The sequence below is a fragment of the Aquarana catesbeiana genome, linkage group LG13 (genome assembly GCF_042186555.1).
Source record: "Aquarana catesbeiana isolate 2022-GZ linkage group LG13, ASM4218655v1, whole genome shotgun sequence".
In the NCBI taxonomy this organism is placed as follows: domain Eukaryota; kingdom Metazoa; phylum Chordata; class Amphibia; order Anura; family Ranidae; genus Aquarana; species Aquarana catesbeiana.
In genome coordinates this window covers 21,652,139-21,673,513 of record NC_133336.1, presented here as the reverse complement: position 1 = coordinate 21,673,513, position 21,375 = coordinate 21,652,139, and the positions used below count along the sequence as shown (strand labels likewise).

The 21,375-nt window shown below is 46.4% G+C and overlaps 1 protein-coding gene across 1 annotated transcript in view; it reads left to right on the top strand.

The window, feature by feature from the left end:
- LOC141116736 (cholesterol 24-hydroxylase-like) overlaps window positions 1-21,375 on the top strand; it is a 74,795-nt gene that overhangs the window by 49,981 nt on the left and 3,439 nt on the right. The window contains exons 11-14 of the mRNA XM_073609130.1: window positions 1,292-1,376; window positions 8,626-8,736; window positions 15,137-15,225; window positions 18,767-18,833. Of these exons, the coding sequence (XP_073465231.1) occupies window positions 1,292-1,376; window positions 8,626-8,736; window positions 15,137-15,225; window positions 18,767-18,833 (352 nt within the window). The remainder of the gene's footprint in view (window positions 1-1,291; window positions 1,377-8,625; window positions 8,737-15,136; window positions 15,226-18,766; window positions 18,834-21,375) is intronic.

Genomic DNA, 21,375 nt, shown 5'->3' with positions numbered 1-21,375 from the left:
CCACAACACCATTATCCCGTAGTTTTTAATATCAAAGATACAACTATGTTGGTGTCCCTTGTTAATTTTACATTGTATTTTTTTTAAATGTAACTGTCTACTCCCAAACTGTCATTTGAAGTAAAACACATAGCCAAGTATTATTCTACACATTTTTTTTTATTGTGCATTAAAAAAAGAAAACAAATAAAATTAGACATTCTATCTGCCAATAGAACTTAACCAAAAAGTGCATTCTATGCACCCAAAAAATATAGAAAATATATCAAATCAAATCATTATTATTCTACCAAAAAATAAAATAAAAGCCTCATGCATGTGTCCTGCTTCTTAATATAGGGGGTCAGCAATGCCAAGAGTTGATGAAAGCAGGGGTCCGTCATCTGGAGATAATTCCGAAAATCATCCGGATTATTCTCCTGGAGCTCCCACAGCAAAGGCATATGACATAATTGGTCACGATTAATAAAGCAACCAATTTTTGGTCCAAGAAATCCTCCTCCTCCTGTTCCTGGACTGGATTTGGGTCAAAGCAATATCTTCAAGGCCAATAATAAATAACACGTTATCTTCTCCGATTCCGCAACATGTCTGGTTGACGAACGGCTGATAAGCGCGAATCAACACTCACCAAAATTCTACTAACATGAAATTAGCAGAAGGAGCCCAAAGGGTGGCGCTAAAGAGCTGAAAAACTACGTAGTACGTCTGGTACATCACTACGTTCGTAATTGTTGGCCGACAATTCCTTGCTGTTTTATATGCAAGACAAAATCCAGGCACACGCCTTCGGACAAAAGTCTGAGGTTTTTGTCTGCGGAAAATCCGATCGTGTGTGTGAGGCTTTACGGTCCAGTGGTAGCTGGTGCTCAAAATTTTTTGGGGGGGGGCGGCGGCAAACAAACCTGACCCCCCACCCGTGGGAGAAGACGGATGGCGGCGATCAGTGTCCCCCCCCCGTCCCCCTACCGTGGGAGACGGACGGCAGCAATCAGTGGCCTTACCTTAGGAGGCCGATGCTTCAGCTTGCAGGCTTCAGGGAAGAGGCAGGCCATTGCATCTGCTCCCGACCGAACAGTAAGTGGGTCAGATTGGGAGTCCTATAACTCCCTGGCCAATCAGGTCTCAGGACTGGCTTCTTGATTGGCTGGGAGGACAATCAAGAAAGCTGCACACATTGAGGATATGGGTTCTAAAGTGGCAAATTTGCACAATGTTTTGGGGAACTGTTGCACTGTGGGGGGCTCCCATCTCGGGTTACTTGATTCTCACAGCATTCTGGTGTTTTCAGGCTGCGGGAGGAAATTGATGACATCATCGGCTTTAAACGTGAAATCAGCTTTGAAGATATCTCAAACCTCAGCTACACGACACAGGTAGGAGCCTCAGCTGGCACAGTGGACGGGCTCAGGAAATCCGTCTCTAAAAATTGGGTGCAGATGTCAGTGGGGGATAGATATCAGACTCTCAGCATTCTAGGCTCAGATTTCAAGGGTTAGGGTTAGTACGATGACAATGATGCATTCAAATTCATCAGTTTATAGATACACGCAACAAAGAATATATTATATAAAAATATTCCATATAAAAAAAATTTGCACAGTTGTACCGGCTCCTCTCCTCAACTGAAACGGCTTCCTCTGATTTCACTGCACACTGTGAGCTTCTCATGCGCACTGAAGAAAGAACACGATTGGGCTGTTTCTAAAGGGCCTTTGCCATGACCGGCGGCTCCCGTGTGCATGCTTTTACTTTGCAAGGAACAAAAGAGGAACTAAAACCCATCAGGGTTTACTTCCTCTTTAACCAGTTGCTGACCGCTGCACGCTGATATAAGTCGGCACAATGGCAGCGGTGGGCAAATAGGCGTACCTGTACGTCCCCTTTAATTGGCGGGGCTAGTGGGCGCCGCGTACAGTGTGACCGTGCCCGCGGACTCAATGTCCCCTGGTGTCCCGGCGATCGTGTCATGGAGCCACAGGACGGGGAAGTGCCCTATGTAAACAAGGCATTTCCCCGTTCTGCCTTGTGACATGACAGAGATCACTACTCCCTGTGATCGGGAGCAGTGATCGCTGTCATGTGAGTGGAAGCCCACCCCCCCACCCCCACAGTTAGAATCACTCCCTAGGACACACTTAACCCCTTCATCGCCCCCTAGTGTTTAACCCCCTTCCCTGCCAGTGTCATTTAAACAGTAATCAATGCATTTTTATAGCACTGATCGCTGTATAAATGACAATGGTCCCAAACTAGTGTCAAAAATGTCCGATGTGTCCACCATAATGGTGCAGTCACGATAAAAATCACAGATCACTGCCATTTGCTAATAAAATAAAAAATTAATAATAAAAATGCCATAAATCTATCCCCTATTTTGTAGACGCCATAACTTTTGCGCAAACCAATCAACATATGCTTATTGCGATTTTTTTTTTTTTACCAAAAATATGTAGAAGAATACATATCAGCCTAAACTGAGGAAAAAATTATTTTATTTTTTTATATATTTTTGTGGAATATTTATTATAGTAAAAAACATTTTTTTTTTTTTCAAAAATTGTCGGTCTTTTTTTGTTTATAGCGCAAAAAATAAAAACCACAGAGGTCATCAAATACCACCAAAAGAAAGCTCTATTTATGGGAAAAAAAGGACGCCAATTTTGTTAGGGTGCAACGTCGCACGACCGCGCAATTGTCAGTTAAAGCGACGCAGTGCCGAATCGCAAAAAGTGCTCTGGTCAGGAAGGGGCTCAAATCTTCCGGGGCTGAAGTGGTTAAAAAAGTATTCACACCCCTTGAAATTTTCCACTTTTTGTCATGTTACAACCAAAAAAATAATTGTATTTTATTGGGATTTTATGAGATAGACCAACACAAAAGTGGCACATAATTGTGAAGTGGAAGGAAAATGATAAATGTTTTTCAAAATTCTTTTACAAATAAATATGTGAAAAGTGTGGGGTACATTTGTATGGCGCCCCCCGGAGTCAATACTTTGTAGAACCGCCTTTCACTGCAATTACAGCTGCAAGTCTTTTTAAGGATGTCTCTACCAGCTTTGCACATTCTTCTTTGCAAAATATCTCAAGCTCTGTCAGATTGGATGGAGAGCGTCTGTGAACAGCAATTTTAATTTTTTTTCATTTACATTTTTTAGTTGTAACATGACAAAATTGTGCGTAATTTCAAGGGGTATGAATACTTTTTCAAGGCACTGTATGTAATGAAAACGGACAGCTTTTTAATTAAAAAAAAGTATTTAGCATGTTGATTGGGGGTGTGGCGGAGGAACCAGGGAAGGCAAAATTGGATTAAACTTCAGCTTTAGGTATTATTAGGTTAAATGTATCTAAACACAAGAAAAAAAATGTAATATTTTAACAGTCCTCAAATATGGTGGCTGAATTCGATTTTTGCGTTTACCTATTATTTTTTTTTTACCTGGTGATCCTGCCACTAAAAGACTTCTGGGTACTCAGGTGATAATGCTCACTCCATGTCCGGTGATGGGATGGTTAAGCATTAGGGTCAGCTTAAGGGGTAGGAGGGGAAATAGCAATGTGCACATACCAATGGGGAAACTTTTATAACTGCAGCAAAAATTGAGGTTGGATGTTGGGGAATAAGATAGAATCCAGGCATAGACCTGTACCTACATTCAGCTCCTGTCTAATAAATAAATATGTATATATATATGTATATATATATATATATATATATATATATACTGCTGAGACAACAGTCCCCAACGATGAGATTTTACACTAAAAATAAGATCATAATATCCATACAGAAAGGAGACCTCAAACAGCTCATTCATTTATAACCAGCTGCAACCTCACAACACTGTAGAATATGTTAGGGCTATATATGAATATAATAATAGTGTGACTGTCATGGGACATTAAGACTGTAAATTTTTTTTTTTTTTTTTTAAATCATAAAACATACAGCTCATTAATAAAAACATATTTACATAAAATTAAACAACAACTAAACAAAAACAAGAATGCTTACACCAGCAAGTAAAGAAAACCGTTTCCTGACAAGATAACATAGAAAGAAACATATTTTAATAACAAAAAAGACTACAAACCCGAAACCTCAACTTAAACACAATCCAAACTAAGAAATGTTTTAAGATTTAATCGCCATCAGGATGCGATTCCAAAACCCCCCCTTTAACCCCTCCCCCCACACCATTCACCCCGACTTCCACATCATTGACTTTGCATTCTGCACCAGCCACTCTCATTCCCTTTCCACCTCCCTCCCACAGAGGCGGCTCTAGGCTTTGTGAGGCCCTAGGCAAAACTTACACATGAGGCCCCACGGACTGGGACGCTCCGTGATGAGGCCAGTATTCCTCAGGCTGCGGGCAGTATCTGTTTTGTCCGTCAGCTCCTAAGCCACAGAGTCCCAGTGGGGGTAGGCGGAGCCGCCGGCGTCAACTTAAGTGATTGAGAACAGGCAAATTAGGCGGCCGCGAGGCCCCTGTGAGTGCGAGGCCTTAGGCGACCGCCTAATTTGCCTAATTAGAGAGCCGCCTCTGCCCTCCCACCATCATCCAATCCATCCCTCACTCCACCCCTTGGTGTCTGCTGACCTCCAGCCGCACGTCGGCCACGCTGAGGAGGAGGGGTTGGCACTACCATATACGCTGGTCCAGCACCCTCCACTGCCTTCACGACACTAGGAGAAACAATAGGTGCAGACACAGACTTGACAACCACACTTTCTGACACTGACTGGGGAACCACCGACTGGGGGGACACCGACACCACAGAGGGCCTCACAGATTCTGACGGGACAGAGACACTAGGATTCCCTGGTACAACCTCCACCAACCCAGACTCTTCTCTATCCAGACGGAAGAATTCTTTCTTTAGCTCTGGCTTATTGTGCAAAGCCTCAGGGCACCGGCTATAAGGGTGACCAACCTTATCACATAAGTTGCATTTAATGATGTTCCAGTCCCTCGCCAGATGCCCCAGTTCCTGACACAAAGAACACTTCTGTTCTGGACATTTAGAGGAGAAATGTCCCTTGACTCCACATTTATGGCACAGCTTAGGTTGACCAGGGTAAAAGACGGTAATCCTATCTCTACCAATAAAGGCAGAGGAGGGCAAATGCTTGACCACATTCCCACACGCTCTCAACCTCATTGACACCGACCACCCGTCCAGATTCCCCTATCATCCACAATCTTTTTTTAGCGGGCACAAAGTTTCACCAAACCCTTAACCAGACCCATAAATCCTCAGGGGGTATAGACTTATTCCTTGTCAGGATAGTCGCATTCTTAATCAAGGGCTGTCGTGAGACAACTTTGGGGACAAGCCCCTTCCAATCCGGCTGGCCCCCATATACATGCTCAAACAGATCCAGCGATTCTGGACGCACAAATGACAAACCATATTCATAGGAACCACCTGGACTGATGAGAGCATAAATATCCTCCTCCTTAAATCCTATGGCTAGGATCCTATCCACAACCACCCTCCTGATAGGTGGAATACCTCCTCCTTCCCACCTGAGCTGTACCATATTCCTGCGTTTAATAGAGGAAGGTGCGTTAGGTGAAAGTCACACAACTGGCTCTCTTCCACTAGCAGCATGACTTTGTCCCAAACACAGCAACAGTCCCGCTCACCATAGTCCCAGAAGTACCACAGTTACCAGCAGTCCCATCATCAAGTAAAGTCTTCCCTTTAGAAAAAACACCAGCTGTTTTAGCGTTCATACGGCCCTTCTGCTCTGCAGTTTCAATGTTCATGTGACATTCCTGCTCTGCACTGTTAGTGTCCATGTGGGACTCCTCGCAGCCAGCAGAAACTTCTCTGTCTGGATACACGCCATGCTCCTCCTGCATTTCCTGCCGATTGCACCTGCCAACAGATCCTTACAATCCCAGGAAAGTCCTCCACACACTGAGAGATTTTAAGCAACTACTCCTTTACCATGATCCTCATCTGACAAGTCGATGCCACTCGAGGAAGATTCCATTTTTGTAATGGCCTGCAGCAATCTGCCATTTTCCTCAATCTCCTCCTGAGATGACCCAGGCTGCTGGGGAAGGAGGGGAGCAGATACTGGCTCAGACACGACAGATCCTGAGACAGGGGTAGTACTGGGGCCACCATGTCAAACCACTTCCTTACCCCCCATCCATACTGTCGCTGTTGGTCTGGTATCCACCCTCTGGCTGGTACTGGCACAGGCACTTTCCTTCATCTGTTGGAATCTCTCCTCATTCTCAGACTTTTCTCTGAACACACCGCTGCTTTCCTTCAGAGAGGCAACCAACTTCTCCTGCTTTTTCAATGCCTCCTCCAGAGACTTCAGCTTGGAGACTTCCCTCTTACTGTTTCCAGACTTACTATGCAGGGATTTCTTTTTCCTGAGATCTTCTTTCATGACAGCAAGTTTCTGTTCCTCCTTAGCAATGCAGCAAAGTCTGTTCACCACTTTATCCTGGAAGACTGGTAATGACTCCTCTTTCATAGGGACAGGCCCAGGATCCATTGCAGCTTGAGCACATGGAATAGGCCTCAGTCCCTCTGGAGAGCCTCCACCTTCATCTCCCCCCACCCACTGCATGGTGGTTGGGGGAGAAGCCTGCAGGACAGGCCCAGGCTTGGTGTTTCCTCCAACTGAGACCAAAGCAGAGCAAGCCAACAGCACCTTGCAAAACAGCACCACCTGGTGGAGAAGCTCCTCTGGTGCAGAGACTGATGGTACTGGTTCAGTGTTCTTTGTACAGCACTGCGGTATACACTCACTGGCCACTTTATTAGGTACACCTGTTCAATTGCTTGGTAACACAAATTGCTAATCAGCCACTCACATGGCAGCCACATTTCATTTAGGCATCTAGACATGGTTAAGATGACTTGTTGATGTCAGAGGAGAATGGGCAGACTGGTTCCAGATGATAGAAAGGCAACAGTAACTCAAATAACCACTCGGTATGCAGACTATCATCTCTGAATATCTCTGAATACATCAAACGTTGTAGCAGATGGTCTACAGCAGCAGAAGACCACACCGGGTGCCACTCCTGTCAGCTAAGAACAGGAAACTGAGACTACAATTGGCACAGGATCACCAAAACTGGAAATAGAAGATTGGAGAAACGTGGTCTGATGAGTCTCGATTTCGGCTGCGACATTCAGATGGTCGGGTCAGCATTTGGCATAAACAACATGAAAGCATGGATCCATCCTGCCTTGTATCACCGGTTCAGGCTGGTGGTGGGGGTGTAATGGTGTGGGGGATATTTTCTTGGCACACTTTGGGCCCCTTAGTACCAACTGAGCATCCTTTAAACACCACGGCCTACCAGAGTATTGTTGCTGACCATGTCCATCCCTTTATGGCTACAGTGTCCCCATCTTCTGATGGCTCCTTCCAGCAGGATAATGCAACATGTCACAAAGCTCCAATCATCTCCCCACTGGACAATGAGGTCGCTGTACTCCAATGGCCTCCACACTCACCACATCTCATCCAATAGAGCACCATTGGAATGTGGTGGAATGGGAGATTGGCATCATGAATGTGCAACTGACAAATCTGTAGCAACTGCGTGATGTTATCATGTCACTATGGAGCAAAATCTCTGAGGAATGTCTCTAACACCTTGTTGTATCTATGCCATGAAGAATGAAGGTGAAGGGGGGTCCAACCAGGGGCGGATCAAAAGTCTAGTCTCAGGAGGGGCACTGCCAGAAAATATGTTTTTTTGCGGGCAATTTATTGGGGGAAATAGCTGGCTTTGGCGATTCAATCATCCTGGCACCATGGTTGTTATGGTGTCAGGATGATTGAAGTGCATTATTTCTATTATTAAATTGTTATATAAAATAAAATAGTTCAACTCACTATAATGAAAAATCAGTGGGAGCCCCGAGTGTTTCACTTGCTACCGTCACCTGCCACACGTTGCGTATTGTCACTTGCCACCGTCACTTGATGCAGATTGTCACTTGCCATACTTTGCAGATTGTCACTTGCTGTTTCACTTGCCTGCTACAGCTACACGGTGCAGATTGTCACTTGCTGTGCCCCAGCGTGAAGGCAGGCAGCAGAGAGATGATGTAATCTCTGCTGCCCACGGCTGCACAGTGAGGGCAGGGGAGCGGTGATGTCATCTCTCTGCTCCCCCACCTGCCTACTTGCCTGTTTGGCCGCTCACCCGCCGGCAAGCTGACTGATCGCTCCGCCGCCCCCGCTAACTGATCCGCCGGCTCACCCGCCGGCCCCACTGACTGATCCGCCAGCCTGCCTGTCACTAATTTCTCGGGGGGGGGGGGGGCAGGCAATCTCCCCGATCCCCCCCCTGGATCCACTCCTGGGTCCAACCCGGTACTAGCAGGGTGTCCCTAATAAAGTGGCTGGTGAGTATGTCAGAGCTATATAAATGCATAATGATAGTGTGTGACTGTGGTGGGGCATTAGAGTGTAAGCTCTTCTGGTGCAGAGACTGATGTGACCGTCTCAGCGGTCTCTGTGCAGCACTACGGTATATGTCAGAGCTATATGAATGTATTATAACAATAGTGTGCGAGTGTGGTGGAGCAGAGACTGACGTGAACTGTGCGTCTTATCTTTTTTTAGGTTCTGAAAGAATCTCTACGTCTTTACCCGCCGGGTCCAGGAACATCCCGTTACATCAAAAATGATGCAGAGATCGCTGGAATCCGCATTCCAGGTGGAGTGCCGATAGTTGTGAGTATAACCAGGACGTTGGTAACCAGCGGATGTAGGAAGAACTCTCTGTAGAGAGGGGCTGCTGTACAACTTTACATGAAGCCCAGCAGAGACCCTTTATACACCCAGCACTGTAGAATATCGGGGCTCTTTCTGCAATTAATTTTCTGCTATTTATATACTTCACAACACAATAAAACACATCTCCAGCTACCCTGTTTCCCCGAAAATAAGACCTAGCGTGATTGTCGGTGATGGCTGCAATATAAGCCCTACCCCCCAAATAAGCCCTAGTTAAAGTCCTTGTAGGTCTTATTTTCAGGGTAGGGCTTATTTTCGGGGAAACAGGGTAGGGCTTATATGGGGGGGGGTAGGGCTTATATTGCAGCCATCACTGACAATCACGCTAGGTCTTATTTCCGGGGAAACAGGGTAGATATATGCAGCATGGTGTGCTCACATAGAGGTGACCCTCCCCTCCGATGTACAATGTTCATTTTGACGTCAAAATTCGACTTAGTTTTACTCATGGACTTTTGACCAGTGGCAGACCATCAATTAGGGGTGCATGGGCTCTGCCCCCCCCCCCATCCATGCATCCAGCCCCCTGATCTACATGCAAGGCACCGGATGCAAGGACTCCAATGGGTGGTGGTGGGGGGGGGGGGGGGGTTATTTTTTTGAAGCACGTGTTTAGAGCCAGAGGCTCTGCACTCCAAATCCACCCAGTTGTGTGAGAATATCGAATGAATATTCGCTATTCTCCCGACCAATGAGGAGGCGGGTCCTGAGACCCATCACCCGATTGCCTGAAAGGACAGGCGATCCTATTGGACGCCAAGGTGGAGGAGTAGGAGGGAGGAGACTCACGGTGGAAGCCGCCATGATGCAGAGGAGGAGGAGACGCCCACCTGGAACCTAGATGGGGTAAGTGCGGGGCTGGATGACTGACCGACTGCTTTTAACTAAAATGCCATTTTAGTTTAAGTCATATTTTAGTCATCTGCAATTGTTGTCGTATTTTAGCCAACTAAAATAGTGTTAGTTTCGTAGACGGAAATAGTTTTGTCGTCTAAATTAACACTGCCGATGTATTATCCCTAATGTAATAACCCACCTCCCAACCACAGGCCAGTCAAGTTCGTCCACCCTGAACTCGCTCATTCATGTCTTTATGGACCTTGCTTTGTGCAGTGGTTCAAATCATTTGGTGGAGGGGGGATTATGGTGTGGGGTTGTTTTTCAGGGGTTGGGCCCCTTAGTTCCAGTGAAGGGAACTCTTAAGGCGTCAGCAGACCAAGACATTTTTGTTGAAGATGGCCCCTTCCTGTTCCAACATGACTGCTCACCAGTGCACAAAGCAAGGTCCATAAAGACATGGATGAGCAAGTTTGGGGCGGAGGAACTTGACTGGCCTGCACAGAGTCCTGACCTCAACCCAGTGGCGTAGCTAGCACATCTGGCACCAAATTTTTGGTATGTGGCAATATAGTGGTGCTGCGCCAAAAATGTGGGTGTGGTCAGAGTGCATCAACAATGTGAGGGGCTTATAGGTTCATATGCTTTAATGACTCTTCCACCAGCGAGTATGTAACAGACAGTGTGAACAAGCGCTACCATATACTATACTAATACATACCAAATAAATAAAATAAAAACTCATATCAAATATAGAATAACAATATATAAATTCCAGAGAATAAATAAATATATAAAAGTTCATATGAATCCAAGTAGGTTTTCACAACTTCAACCTAATTGGATGTGCAGTATAAAGTGCCAAGAGAAACATCAGTGCAAAATTCGTGCTCCCCTGTGTGTGCCCTCTCACTCACCAGAGGTCCTAGACTCCCATAACAGAAGTCAGATGCGCTTTGAGAGGGTGGCTGGGCTTAGTAGTCCCACTGGCTGTATCACTGCGGCTTGTGTTGTCCTCATGAGCCATCAGAAATCCCGGAATCCCGTTGAGAAGTGTGCAAATGTTATGAGGAGGACTGCTGGGCTCTGTGATCCCGCAGGCTGCAACTCCAGCTACAAAACGTGTTGTCCTCGACGAACCTCCAGGGATTGGGTACAAATGGCAAAAGCAGCTATATAGCCTAATTCTGTATATTTATTGTATAAAATCCAAAATTCCAGGTAATCCGCTCATATTTAAAACATTAAAAACAATGTAAAACCAGAACCGGAAGTGGCTTGAAATGATGTCACCACCTGTGGTCCCCTATGTAACAGACAGCACAATCCCCAGTACACTCATTTTAATAAAATGTATTAAAACCGGTGCAGTTAGAATCAGCTGTGCATAGCAACCAATTCGGTTCTATCTTTAGCTTGCTCACATAGGCATGCGCAAGGGGTGTGCCAGGTGTGCCTGGGCACACCCTAATCCTGGAGTTGGCAACTCATCAATTGTGGGCAGGTGACAGGTAAGCCGCAATCCTTACTTGCCGACCCTCAGAACCTGGACAGGTGGCTGGAATGGAACATAAGGGACCGATCTGTATTTCCTTCTGCAGCAGCTGAAAGTAGGCTTCTCCTCCTCTTCCTCTCGCCGATATTCAGCTGCCATGGGAGGAAAATACAGGGGATTGGCACCAATGTATGCCACCCCTCTTGTCCCAGTTCCTTTTCTTTCTGCTGCTCAGGTCCCCCTGTGTGCTCACCTGCTCCCCCCCCCCCATTGTTTTAGGATGACGAGTGGGGAAGAGGCCAGTTAATATGTCACAAAGGCATATATGTTGGAGATTTGAGGTGCACACCCTAATACAATAGGCTGCGCACACCTATGCTTGCTCAGCTTTGAAAATGAAAGCTATGAGCTGATTGGTTGCCATGCACAGCTGCTCCAGATTCTGTCTGCCTCTAGTTTCGATAAATCCCCTTAAGGGCTCATTCAGACAGGCACCAAGACGGGTTCTGTATGCAGAAACACTTTTTGCTGCATCTGACCACCAGAGAGCTTCACCTATAGAAGTGGGTGCACAGATCCGAATGCAGACACTGTGCGTTCGGATACATGTATCTCCCTTCCTATCTGCATGTCAGATTTTGATTATGTCCATGCAGCTGTTGCGTCCCAATTGACATTAACTGGGCTTCCTGCACAGGGATACACAGAACACCATGCATCCCCACACACAGCCATTACACTGGGCATGGTTGCATATGCTCCATGTGAATGATGCCTAATTGTCATGTGGGCCAAATTGCAGGAAAAAGTTGTCGGTAATTAAAAAAGAAGTATGAGAATTTTTTTTTTTTTTTTTAATTATACTTACCTAGGTGGATGCACTGCCAATCACTCAGTTCTCAAGGCTCCCTGAGCAGAGAGCTGGTGACTGTCGATCTCTGGGGCTGCAGCGGCCGGCTGAGGCTTTCAGCAGCTCGCTGAGAGGCTGAGCTGGGTGTCGGTCTAAGCACGTGGGCGGATCCTGACCACATGGTTGTGATCTTTACCCAGCCTGGACTGGCTATGTGACGTCAGCCGACACACCACTGTCAGCTGAAAATAGGTCACAGGAGTGCAAAACAATCTGCACTGCTCTGATCCAAAAGAGAAGTATAGCCAAAGCAATAAATCTATCACACACCGTTGCTTTGCTCCTGTTTGGCATTACTTGTGACAATTGATAAACGTCTCCATTTATGTTGTGAACGCACCCTCCAGGGCCCAGGCAGGCTCTTCCTCAGCCTAGGCTTTAGATCCAGGCTCTTTCTCCCTGAAGCTGGCATATCCTTCAGGCATCCTCTTTCCTAGTCCAGAGGACCTCCGCGAGCCTCCTCTCATAATCCAGGTCCTCCAGACAGCTGCTGTCCTAGCCCAGGGCCTAAACACATCACTTCTCCTAATCCGGGACCTCCAGGCATCCCCTCACCTAGTCCTGTATCTCCCTTGTACCCCCCCCCCCCCAATCCAGGGGCCTTTGCCACACCAACCACCATTTCCTAGTCCGGGGCCTTCTCTGCGCCTTCCCCTCCTAGTCCGGGGCCTTCTCTGCGCCTTCCCCTCCTAGTCCGGGGCCTTCCCCTCGCCCTTCCCCTCCTAGTCCGGGGCCTCCTCCGCGCCCTTCCCCTCCTATTTCGGGGCCTCCTCCGCGCCCTTCCCCTCCTAGTCCGGGGCCTCCTCCGCGCCCTTCCCCTCCTAGTCCGGGGGCCTCCTCCGCGCCCTTCCCCATCTAGTCCGGGGGCCTCCTCCGCGCCCTTCCCCTCCTAGTCCGGGGGCCTCCTCCGCGCCCTTCCCCTCCTAGTCCGGGGGCCTCCTCCGCGCCCTTCCCCTCCTAGTCCGGGGGCCTCCTCCGCGCCCTTCCCCTCCTAGTCCGGGGGCCTCCTCCGCGCCCTTCCCCTCCTAGTCCGGGGGCCTCCTCCGCGCCCTTCCCCTCCTAGTCCGGGGGCCTCCTCCGCGCCCTTCCCCTCCTAGTCCGGGGGCCTCCTCCGCGCCCTTCCCCTCCTAGTCCGGGGGCCTCCTCCGCGCCCTTCCCCTCCTAGTCCGGGGGCCTCCTCCGCGCCCTTCCCCTCCTAGTCCGGGGGCCTCCTCCGCGCCCTTCCCCTCCTAGTCCGGGGGCCTCCTCCGCGCCCTTCCCCTCCTAGTCCGGGGGCCTCCTCCGCGCCCTTCCCCTCCTAGTCCGGGGGCCTCCTCCGCGCCCTTCCCCTCCTAGTCCGGGGGCCTCCTCCGCGCCCTTCCCCTCCTAGTCCGGGGGCCTCCTCCGCGCCCTTCCCCTCCTAGTCCGGGGGCCTCCTCCGCGCCCTTCCCCTCCTAGTCCGGGGGCCTCCTCCGCGCCCTTCCCCTCCTAGTCCGGGGGCCTCCTCCGCGCCCTTCCCCTCCTAGTCCGGGGGCCTCCTCCGCGCCCTTCCCCTCCTAGTCCGGGGGCCTCCTCCGCGCCCTTCCCCTCCTAGTCCCGGGGCCTCCTCCGCGCCCTTCCCCTCCTAGTCCCGGGGCCTCCTCTGCACCCCCCCCCAGCCTGGGGCCTCCTCTGCACCCCCCCCCCAGCCTGGGGCCTCCTCTGCACCCCCCCCCAGCCTGGGGCCTCCTCTGCACCCCCCCCAGCCCGGGGCTCCCACTGCACCCCCCCAGTCCAGGGCCTCCTCTGCAACCCCCGGGGATGCCACTCGCACCAGGTGCCTCTGCTCTAGGGTGTCACTGCCGCTGGTTCAAGTGTAATGGACAAGCAGCACCCACTGCACAGTTTGCCAAATACCAGAGAATCAAATAGCCCTGAATCACTCCGCTCCTCCCGCCCAGCCATCCTATAGAAAAGCATTACAGAGTGACGCTGCTGCTACAGTTGCATAGCACTAGTAGCTGAAGCGTAGCTCTGGAATGCCTTTCTATGGTGCAGGCAGGAGGAGTGGAGTGATTCAGGGCTAGTGCGCCATGTGCGGTCTCCCTCCTATTTGATTCTCCGGTATTTGGCAAACTATGCAGCGGGCACTGCCTGTCCGTTACACTTGATTGGGCAACCATGACACCCTTAGAGCAGCGGTTTCCAGTGCGGGTGGGGGCGGCGCCCTCCTAGATGCGTCACCCGGGGCATGTTCCCCCCTGCCCCCTCTTAGTTTCGGCCCTGCCTCAACCCGATAGAACACCTTTGGGATGAATTAGAGCGGAGACTGCGAGCCAGGCCTTCTCATCTAACATCAGTACCTGACCTCACAAATGCGCTTCTGGAAAAATGGTCAAACATTCCCATAGACACCCTCCTAAACCTTGTGGACAGCCTTCTGAGAAGAGTTTAAGCTGCAAAGGGTGGCCCAACTCAATATGGAACCCCAACTAAGAAGCCATTAAAGTTCATGTGCGTGTAAAGGCAGGCGTCCCAATACTTTTGGTAATATAGTGTATGTGTTGTAGAGAAACAAAAACCTGCACATCCATGTGATGTTGACATTCACAGACCTCTGTCCTGTCTTCCACTTCACCAATCAGTGGGTCCCAGATGGCATTCATTGTTGTGAGACCCGCTGATCGGCTTGTGCGCACATCCCCTACCCAGAAGAGCTGCCTCACATATTAGATACCGGTGCAGAAGAGACGCTCTGACGCTGTACTACTATGTGACGCATTCAATAAGCAGTTAAAGGGACATGAACTATGGTGTTAGGCTTTAATGCTACTGAATGATTACATCATATATGTCAATTTTTATTTTCCTCAGAGTTTCACTTTAATTTTAAGGGTTTTTTTTTTTGTTTTGTTTTTTATCATTAGACCAAGCTTTATGAGTTTCCTTTAAAGCTCTTGCTGCAAGCAGCCAGATTGGGTAGTAATAATGTTTTATGATTTGGTGAAATCACATTTAGAAATGTGGAATTTATATCTGAGTTTTCCTACTATTTTCCTCTTATTGGGCTCCATAGCCAAAGTGACGTTATCTCTGCTTATTTATCACCACTGACCAAATCTCACCTCTCTCTCCAGTTCAACACGTACGTGATGGGTCGGATGGAAAAATTCTTCCCGAATCCTTTTACGTTTGATCCGGAAAGATTCAATCCCTCTGCTGCAAAGTGAGTAACAGATAATAAAGACGTATTTAACCACTTGCTTACTGGGCACTTAAACCCCCCTCCTGCCCAGACCAATTTTCAGCTTTCAGCGCTGACGCACTTTGAATGACAATTGAGCGGTCATACAACATTGTACCCAAATTACATTTTTATCATTTACACAAATGGAGCTTTCTTTTGGTGGTATTTAATCACCACTTGGGTTTTTATTTTTTGCTAAACAAACAAAAAAATGGAATTTTTTTTTTTTTCATGTTTCATAGTTTATTATAAAATTTTACAAACAGGTAATTTTTTTCCTTCATTGATATGCGCTGATGAGGTGGCACTGATAGGCACAGATAAGGCGGCACTAATGGGGACAGATAAGGCAGCACTGATGGCCACTGATAAGATGGCACTGATAGGTGTTACTGATAGGTTACCACTGATAGATGGCACTGATAGGTACTGGAAGGTGACACTGACTGGCAGCACTGTTGATGAGGCACTGATAGGTGGCACTGGTAGGTGGCACTGTTGTATACTGCTAGGTGGCACTGGCAGGTGGCACAGATGAGCTGGCGGCAGATATCCTTGATCGGGACTGATGTCCCTCTCACGGCTGCCGGTGATCGGCTTTTTTTTCCTCCTCACGCTGTAAGCGCGAATAGAAAAAATAGCAGATTACCGGCTCTGTTTATATCACATGATCAGCTGTCATTGGCTGACAGCTGATCATGTAGTAAGGGGTCGGGATGGACCCCTTACTCCGATCTGTGATCAGCCGAGTCTCAGACTCACTGATCACAGAGCGCGCCGGGGGCGCGCAGGCTGCCCGGGCACGGGAGGACGTCAATAGTGCCGTGTGTAATACATAGGCAAACATAAAATAGAATACAGCTACTGTACAGTATATACAGATTTTACAATTTCCTTAACAGCGCCATTCCACAAGTGTGCGCAATTGTAAAGCATGTCATGTTAGGTATCTATTTACTCAGCGTAACATCATCTTTCATGTTTTACAAAAATAAATGGGTTTCATTAAAAAGAAATTGTTTCATTAAAGTATATTTTGTCCCCCAAAAAAAAGCATTTGAAAAACCACAGCGCAAAATCTGTGTGACATAAAAAATTGCAATGACCGCCATTTTATTTTCTAGGGTCTATGCTACAAAAAAAAAAAATATAAAAATTATATATATATATATATATATATATATATATATATATATATATATATATATATATATACACACACACAGTTGAGCTTATAAGTTTACATACCTTGGCAGAATGTATGATTTCTTGGCTGTTTTTTAGAGAATATGAATGATAACACAAAAACTTTTTTCACTCATGGTTAGTGTTTGGCTGAAGCAATTTATTATCAATCAACTGTGTTTACTCTTTTTAAATCATAATGGCAACAGAAACTACCCAAATTACCCTGAACAAAAGTTTTACATACCCTGGTGATTGCTTGTAATTAGTGTGTGTGTATAAAAGGTCAATGAGTTTCTGGACTCCTGACAGACCCTTGCATCTTTCATCCAGTGCTGCACTGACGTTTCTGGATTCTGAGCCATGGGGAAAGCAAAAGAATTGTCAAAGGATCTGCGGGAAAAGGTAGTTGAACTGTATAAAACAAGAAAGGGATATTAAAAGATATCCAAGGAATTGAGAATGCCAATCAGGAGTGTTCAAACTCTAATCAAGAAGTGGAAAATGAGGGGTTCTGTTGAAACCAAACCACGGTCAAGTAGACCAACTAAAATTTCAGCCACAACTGCCAGGAAAATTGTTTGTGATGCAAAGAAAAACCCACAAATAACTTCAGGTGACATACAGGACTCTCTGAAAACATGTGGTCTGGCTGTTTCAAGATGCACAATAAGGAGGCACTTGAAGAAAGATGGGCTGCATGGTCAAGTCACCAGAAGAAAGACATTACTACGCAAATGCCATAAAGTATCCCGCTTACAATACACCAAACCGCACAGAGACAAGCCTCAAACCTTCTGGCACAAAGTCATTTGGAGTGATGAGACCAAAACTGAGCTTTTTGGCCACAACCATAAACACTAGATTTGGAGAGGAGTCAACAAGGCCTATGATGAAAGGTCCACCATTCCTACTGTGAAACACGGAGGTGGATCGCTGATGTTTTGGGGATGTGTGAGCTACAAAGGCACAGGAAATGTGGTCAACATTGATGGCAAGATGAATGCAGTATGTTATCAAAAAATACTGGAGGAACATTTGCATTCATCAGCCAGGAAGCTGCGCATGGGACGTACTTGGACATTCCAACATGACAATGATCCGAAACACAAGACGACCTGTCATTGGCTACAGCAGAATAAAGTGAAGGTTCTGGAGTGGCCATCTCAGTCTCCTGACCTCAATATCATTGAGCCACTCTGGGGAGATCTCATGCAAGACAGCCCAAGAATGTACAGGAACTGGAGGCTTTTTGCCAAGAGGAATGGGCAGCTTTACCATCTGAGAAGATAAAGAGCCTCATCCACAAATACCACAAAAGACTTCAAGCTGTCATTGATGTTAAAGGGGGCAATACACAGTATTAAGAACTGGGGTATGTAAACTTTTGATCAGGGTCATTTGGGTAGTTTCTGTTGCCATTATGGATTTAAAACTAACACTAACCATGAGTGAAAGAAAAGTTTTTGTGTTATCATTCATATTCTCTGAAAAATGGGCAAGAAATCATAAATTCTGCCAGGGTATGTAAACTTATGAGCACAAGTGTGTGTGTTTATATATATATATATATATATATATATATATATATATATATAATATATATATATATATATATATATATATATATATATAATGTTTGGGGGTTCCAAGTAATTTTCTAGCAAAAAATAAATAAAAATACAAAGATTGTCAGAAAAAGGTCTGGCTTCAAAACAGCATCAATTCTTTTAGGTACACTTGCACACAGTTTTTGAAGGAAATCAGCAATAGCCAACAATATGTTTTACATTTCAAATTAGATTTGGATTCAAAATTTGTTTTGAATCCCGTCACCTGATTGGCTTAAAGGACAGGCGATCCTATTGGACGCCTAGCAGGAGGAAAGATTCTGGTTGAATGCCGCCGGGGGATCACAGTGGCTGCAATTGATGGGTTTTTTTCTTCAGTATTTTTTTTTTAGAATTTTTCAGTTTGTTTGCGCCCCCCCAAAAAATTTTGAGCACCAGCCGGCACTGCCATAGGTGATGGTGAGTCTCCATGATTTAAAAAAAAAAAAAAAATTGAATCCAATGAATGGAAAGGGGTGGACAAAAGACAGTCAGGCTAGGTAGGAAAGGACTAGATCAGGGATATGCAATTAGTGGACCTGCAGCTGTTGCAAAACTACAAGTCCCATCATGCCTCTGCCTCTGGGTGTCATGCTTGTGGCTGTCAGAGTCTTGCTATGCCTCATGGGACTTGTAGTTCTGCAACAGCTGGAGGTCTGCTAATTGCATATCCCTGGACTAGATGATGCCGGATGTTTTTCAAGCCTGTTGTGTTTCTGTTGCAGGCCATACTACTGTTACTTCCCCTTTGCTCTGGGTCCGCGCTCCTGTCTGGGTCAGGTGTTTGCTCAGGTACGTCAAATAGAGATGTCGATATTATGGAAATTTTTTTTTGCCTTGTACAGCTCCTAAATCACAAGCGCCAAGATTCTAGAATTGTCTAATTCTAGACACACAGCGGGTAAAATAAGTATTGAACACGTCACTATTTTTCTAGATAAATATATTTCTAAAGGCGCTATTGACATAAAATTTTCACCACATGTCAGTAACAACCCATACAATCCATACATACAAGGACACCAAAACAAATACGTTCAGAAATTAAGTTATGTGTAATAAAATTGAATGACACAGGGAAAACTATTGAACACATGAAGAATGGGAGGTGCAAAAAGGCATGGAAAGCCAAGACACCAGCTGAAATCTTTCAGTAATTAGAAGGCAATCCTGCCCCTTGTCAGTGCAAATTATTATCAGCTGGTTCGGTCTCAACTGATATAAAAAGGTGTCTCACTACCAAGGTGTCACCCAAGAAACATCTCATGATGGGTAAAAGCAAAGCGCTCTCTCAAGGCCTTCGCAAACCTTATTGTAGCAAAACATACGGATGGCATTGGTTACAGAAGGATGTCTAAACTTCTGAATGTTCCAGTGAGCACTGTTGGGGCCATAATCCAGGGGTGGAAAGAACATCATTTCACCATAAATCAGCCACAACCAGGTGCTCCTCGCAAGATTTCTGACAGAGGAGTGAAAAGAATTATCAGAAGAGTTGTCCAAGAGCCAAGGACCACTTGTGGAGGGCTTCAGAAAAACCTGGAATTATCAGGTACAATTGTAATGCACTCAGCCGCCATGACCTGTAGGCACGATCACCACACAAGACTCCATTGCTGAAGAAAAAGCATGTTGAAGCTGCACAACATTTAGACAAGCCTGTGAAATACTTGGAGAATATCGTTTGGTGAACATTTCATGTCAAAAGGCACCTTTAGAAAAATATTTACCTAGAAAAATGGTGACGTGTTCAATACTTATTTTACCCGTTGTGTCCTTGTGCCAAGATTCAGACAAATCAAAATCCGAGACTCGTTAAATCTGATTTGCGCACTGTTTTAATTAGAATGAGACGGAAGAAATATTATTGTATATAATGGAGTATGGCGCTTATTTATAAATACCAACAAAACAACAGGTATTTTAAAGAGGGGTGGAGCTACAAAAAAGTATTTTAACCTTAAAGTGATACTAAACACACACTGTTTAATTGACGTTGTCCCTTCTATTTCTGTATGTGGATGATGGCACTGTAATTATTTTAAAAAAATCTACATAATTACCTTTTTCCTAACCAATATACAGCTGTCACATGACCCTGACCCAGCTCTCTCCCAGCCTTTCTGCAGGGAAACATAAGCAGGAGGAGCTTTTAGTCCTCTGCTGCTGGTCACGTTTAAAAAAAAAAAAAAAAAAAACAGCCTTTGGAATACCGAGTAGAAATAATTAATATCAATGAACTGTTTTAATTTGTCATAAATGTGTGTGTGTGTGTGTGTGTGTGTATGTATATATATATATATATTTTTTTTTTTATCAAATCTTTATTATTTTTTGGGAATAACCTGATGTGGCCAGATTTCTGCCAGTCACAGGCTGTCACGCCCCTCCAGCCTGTGTCTTAGAATAGGAGGGAGGTGAAGCCTTCGTCAAACTACCATGTAATTTCCCACCCCCTTTGTGTTTAGCTGGTTAGTGGGTATGGAGGAGGAGGAGGGAGTGGGCTGCTGTCATTTACCACTGTGTCACACGGGCTGCTCAGATGTGACAAGGAGGAAATGCTCATCATGGAAACTCACTGAAAACTGAGCATGTGCAGAATGGAAAAAAAAAAAGTTTCGGATAAATTCGTTAAGTTACTTAATTTTTTTCGTTGATTTGTTTTGTAAATAGTTTTCTTTAATTTTGTTTCTTTTATTCATTTTCTAACGATTCCAAACTTTTGGAACGATTTAAATTCGCAGCGGTCGAAAATGATCAATCAACTCGAATTCTGCGTGAAGAATAGTTGGTTGTCACAGAGCGGGCCGCTGCATCCTTAACAACCGAACACTCATCAGCTGTCAGCGGGCTTCGCCACAGAGCTGAAATTTAAACAAAAGAATGCTGGCAATAGAATTTTGTTTGAGAACAGCGTGGGGTCCCCCCCCCAAATCCATACCAGACTGTTATCTGAGCATGCAGGCCAGGAAAGGCGAAGGGGGGGGGGGGGCGCGAGCAAGCGGCCCTCTCTCCAGGCCACATGCCCTCATCATGGGGGGATGCTTTGGGGCAGAGGGGACTATGTAACCCATACTTATTCAATTGGGGTGGGGCAGGATCAGGGGGCCCTTGTTAAAGGGCGCTTTCAGATTCCGATAAGCCCCCCACCTGCAGAGCTCCACCCCACCCCCCTTTGCCCCAAAGTACCCCCCCATGTTGTGGGCATGTGGCCTGGAGAGAGGGCCGCAGGGCATAGGGCCTGGTATGATTCAAAGGGGGGGGGGGGGGGCGTGCTCACTCCCCCACTCCTTTCCTGACCTGCCAGGCTGTATGCTCAGATAAGGGCCCGTCT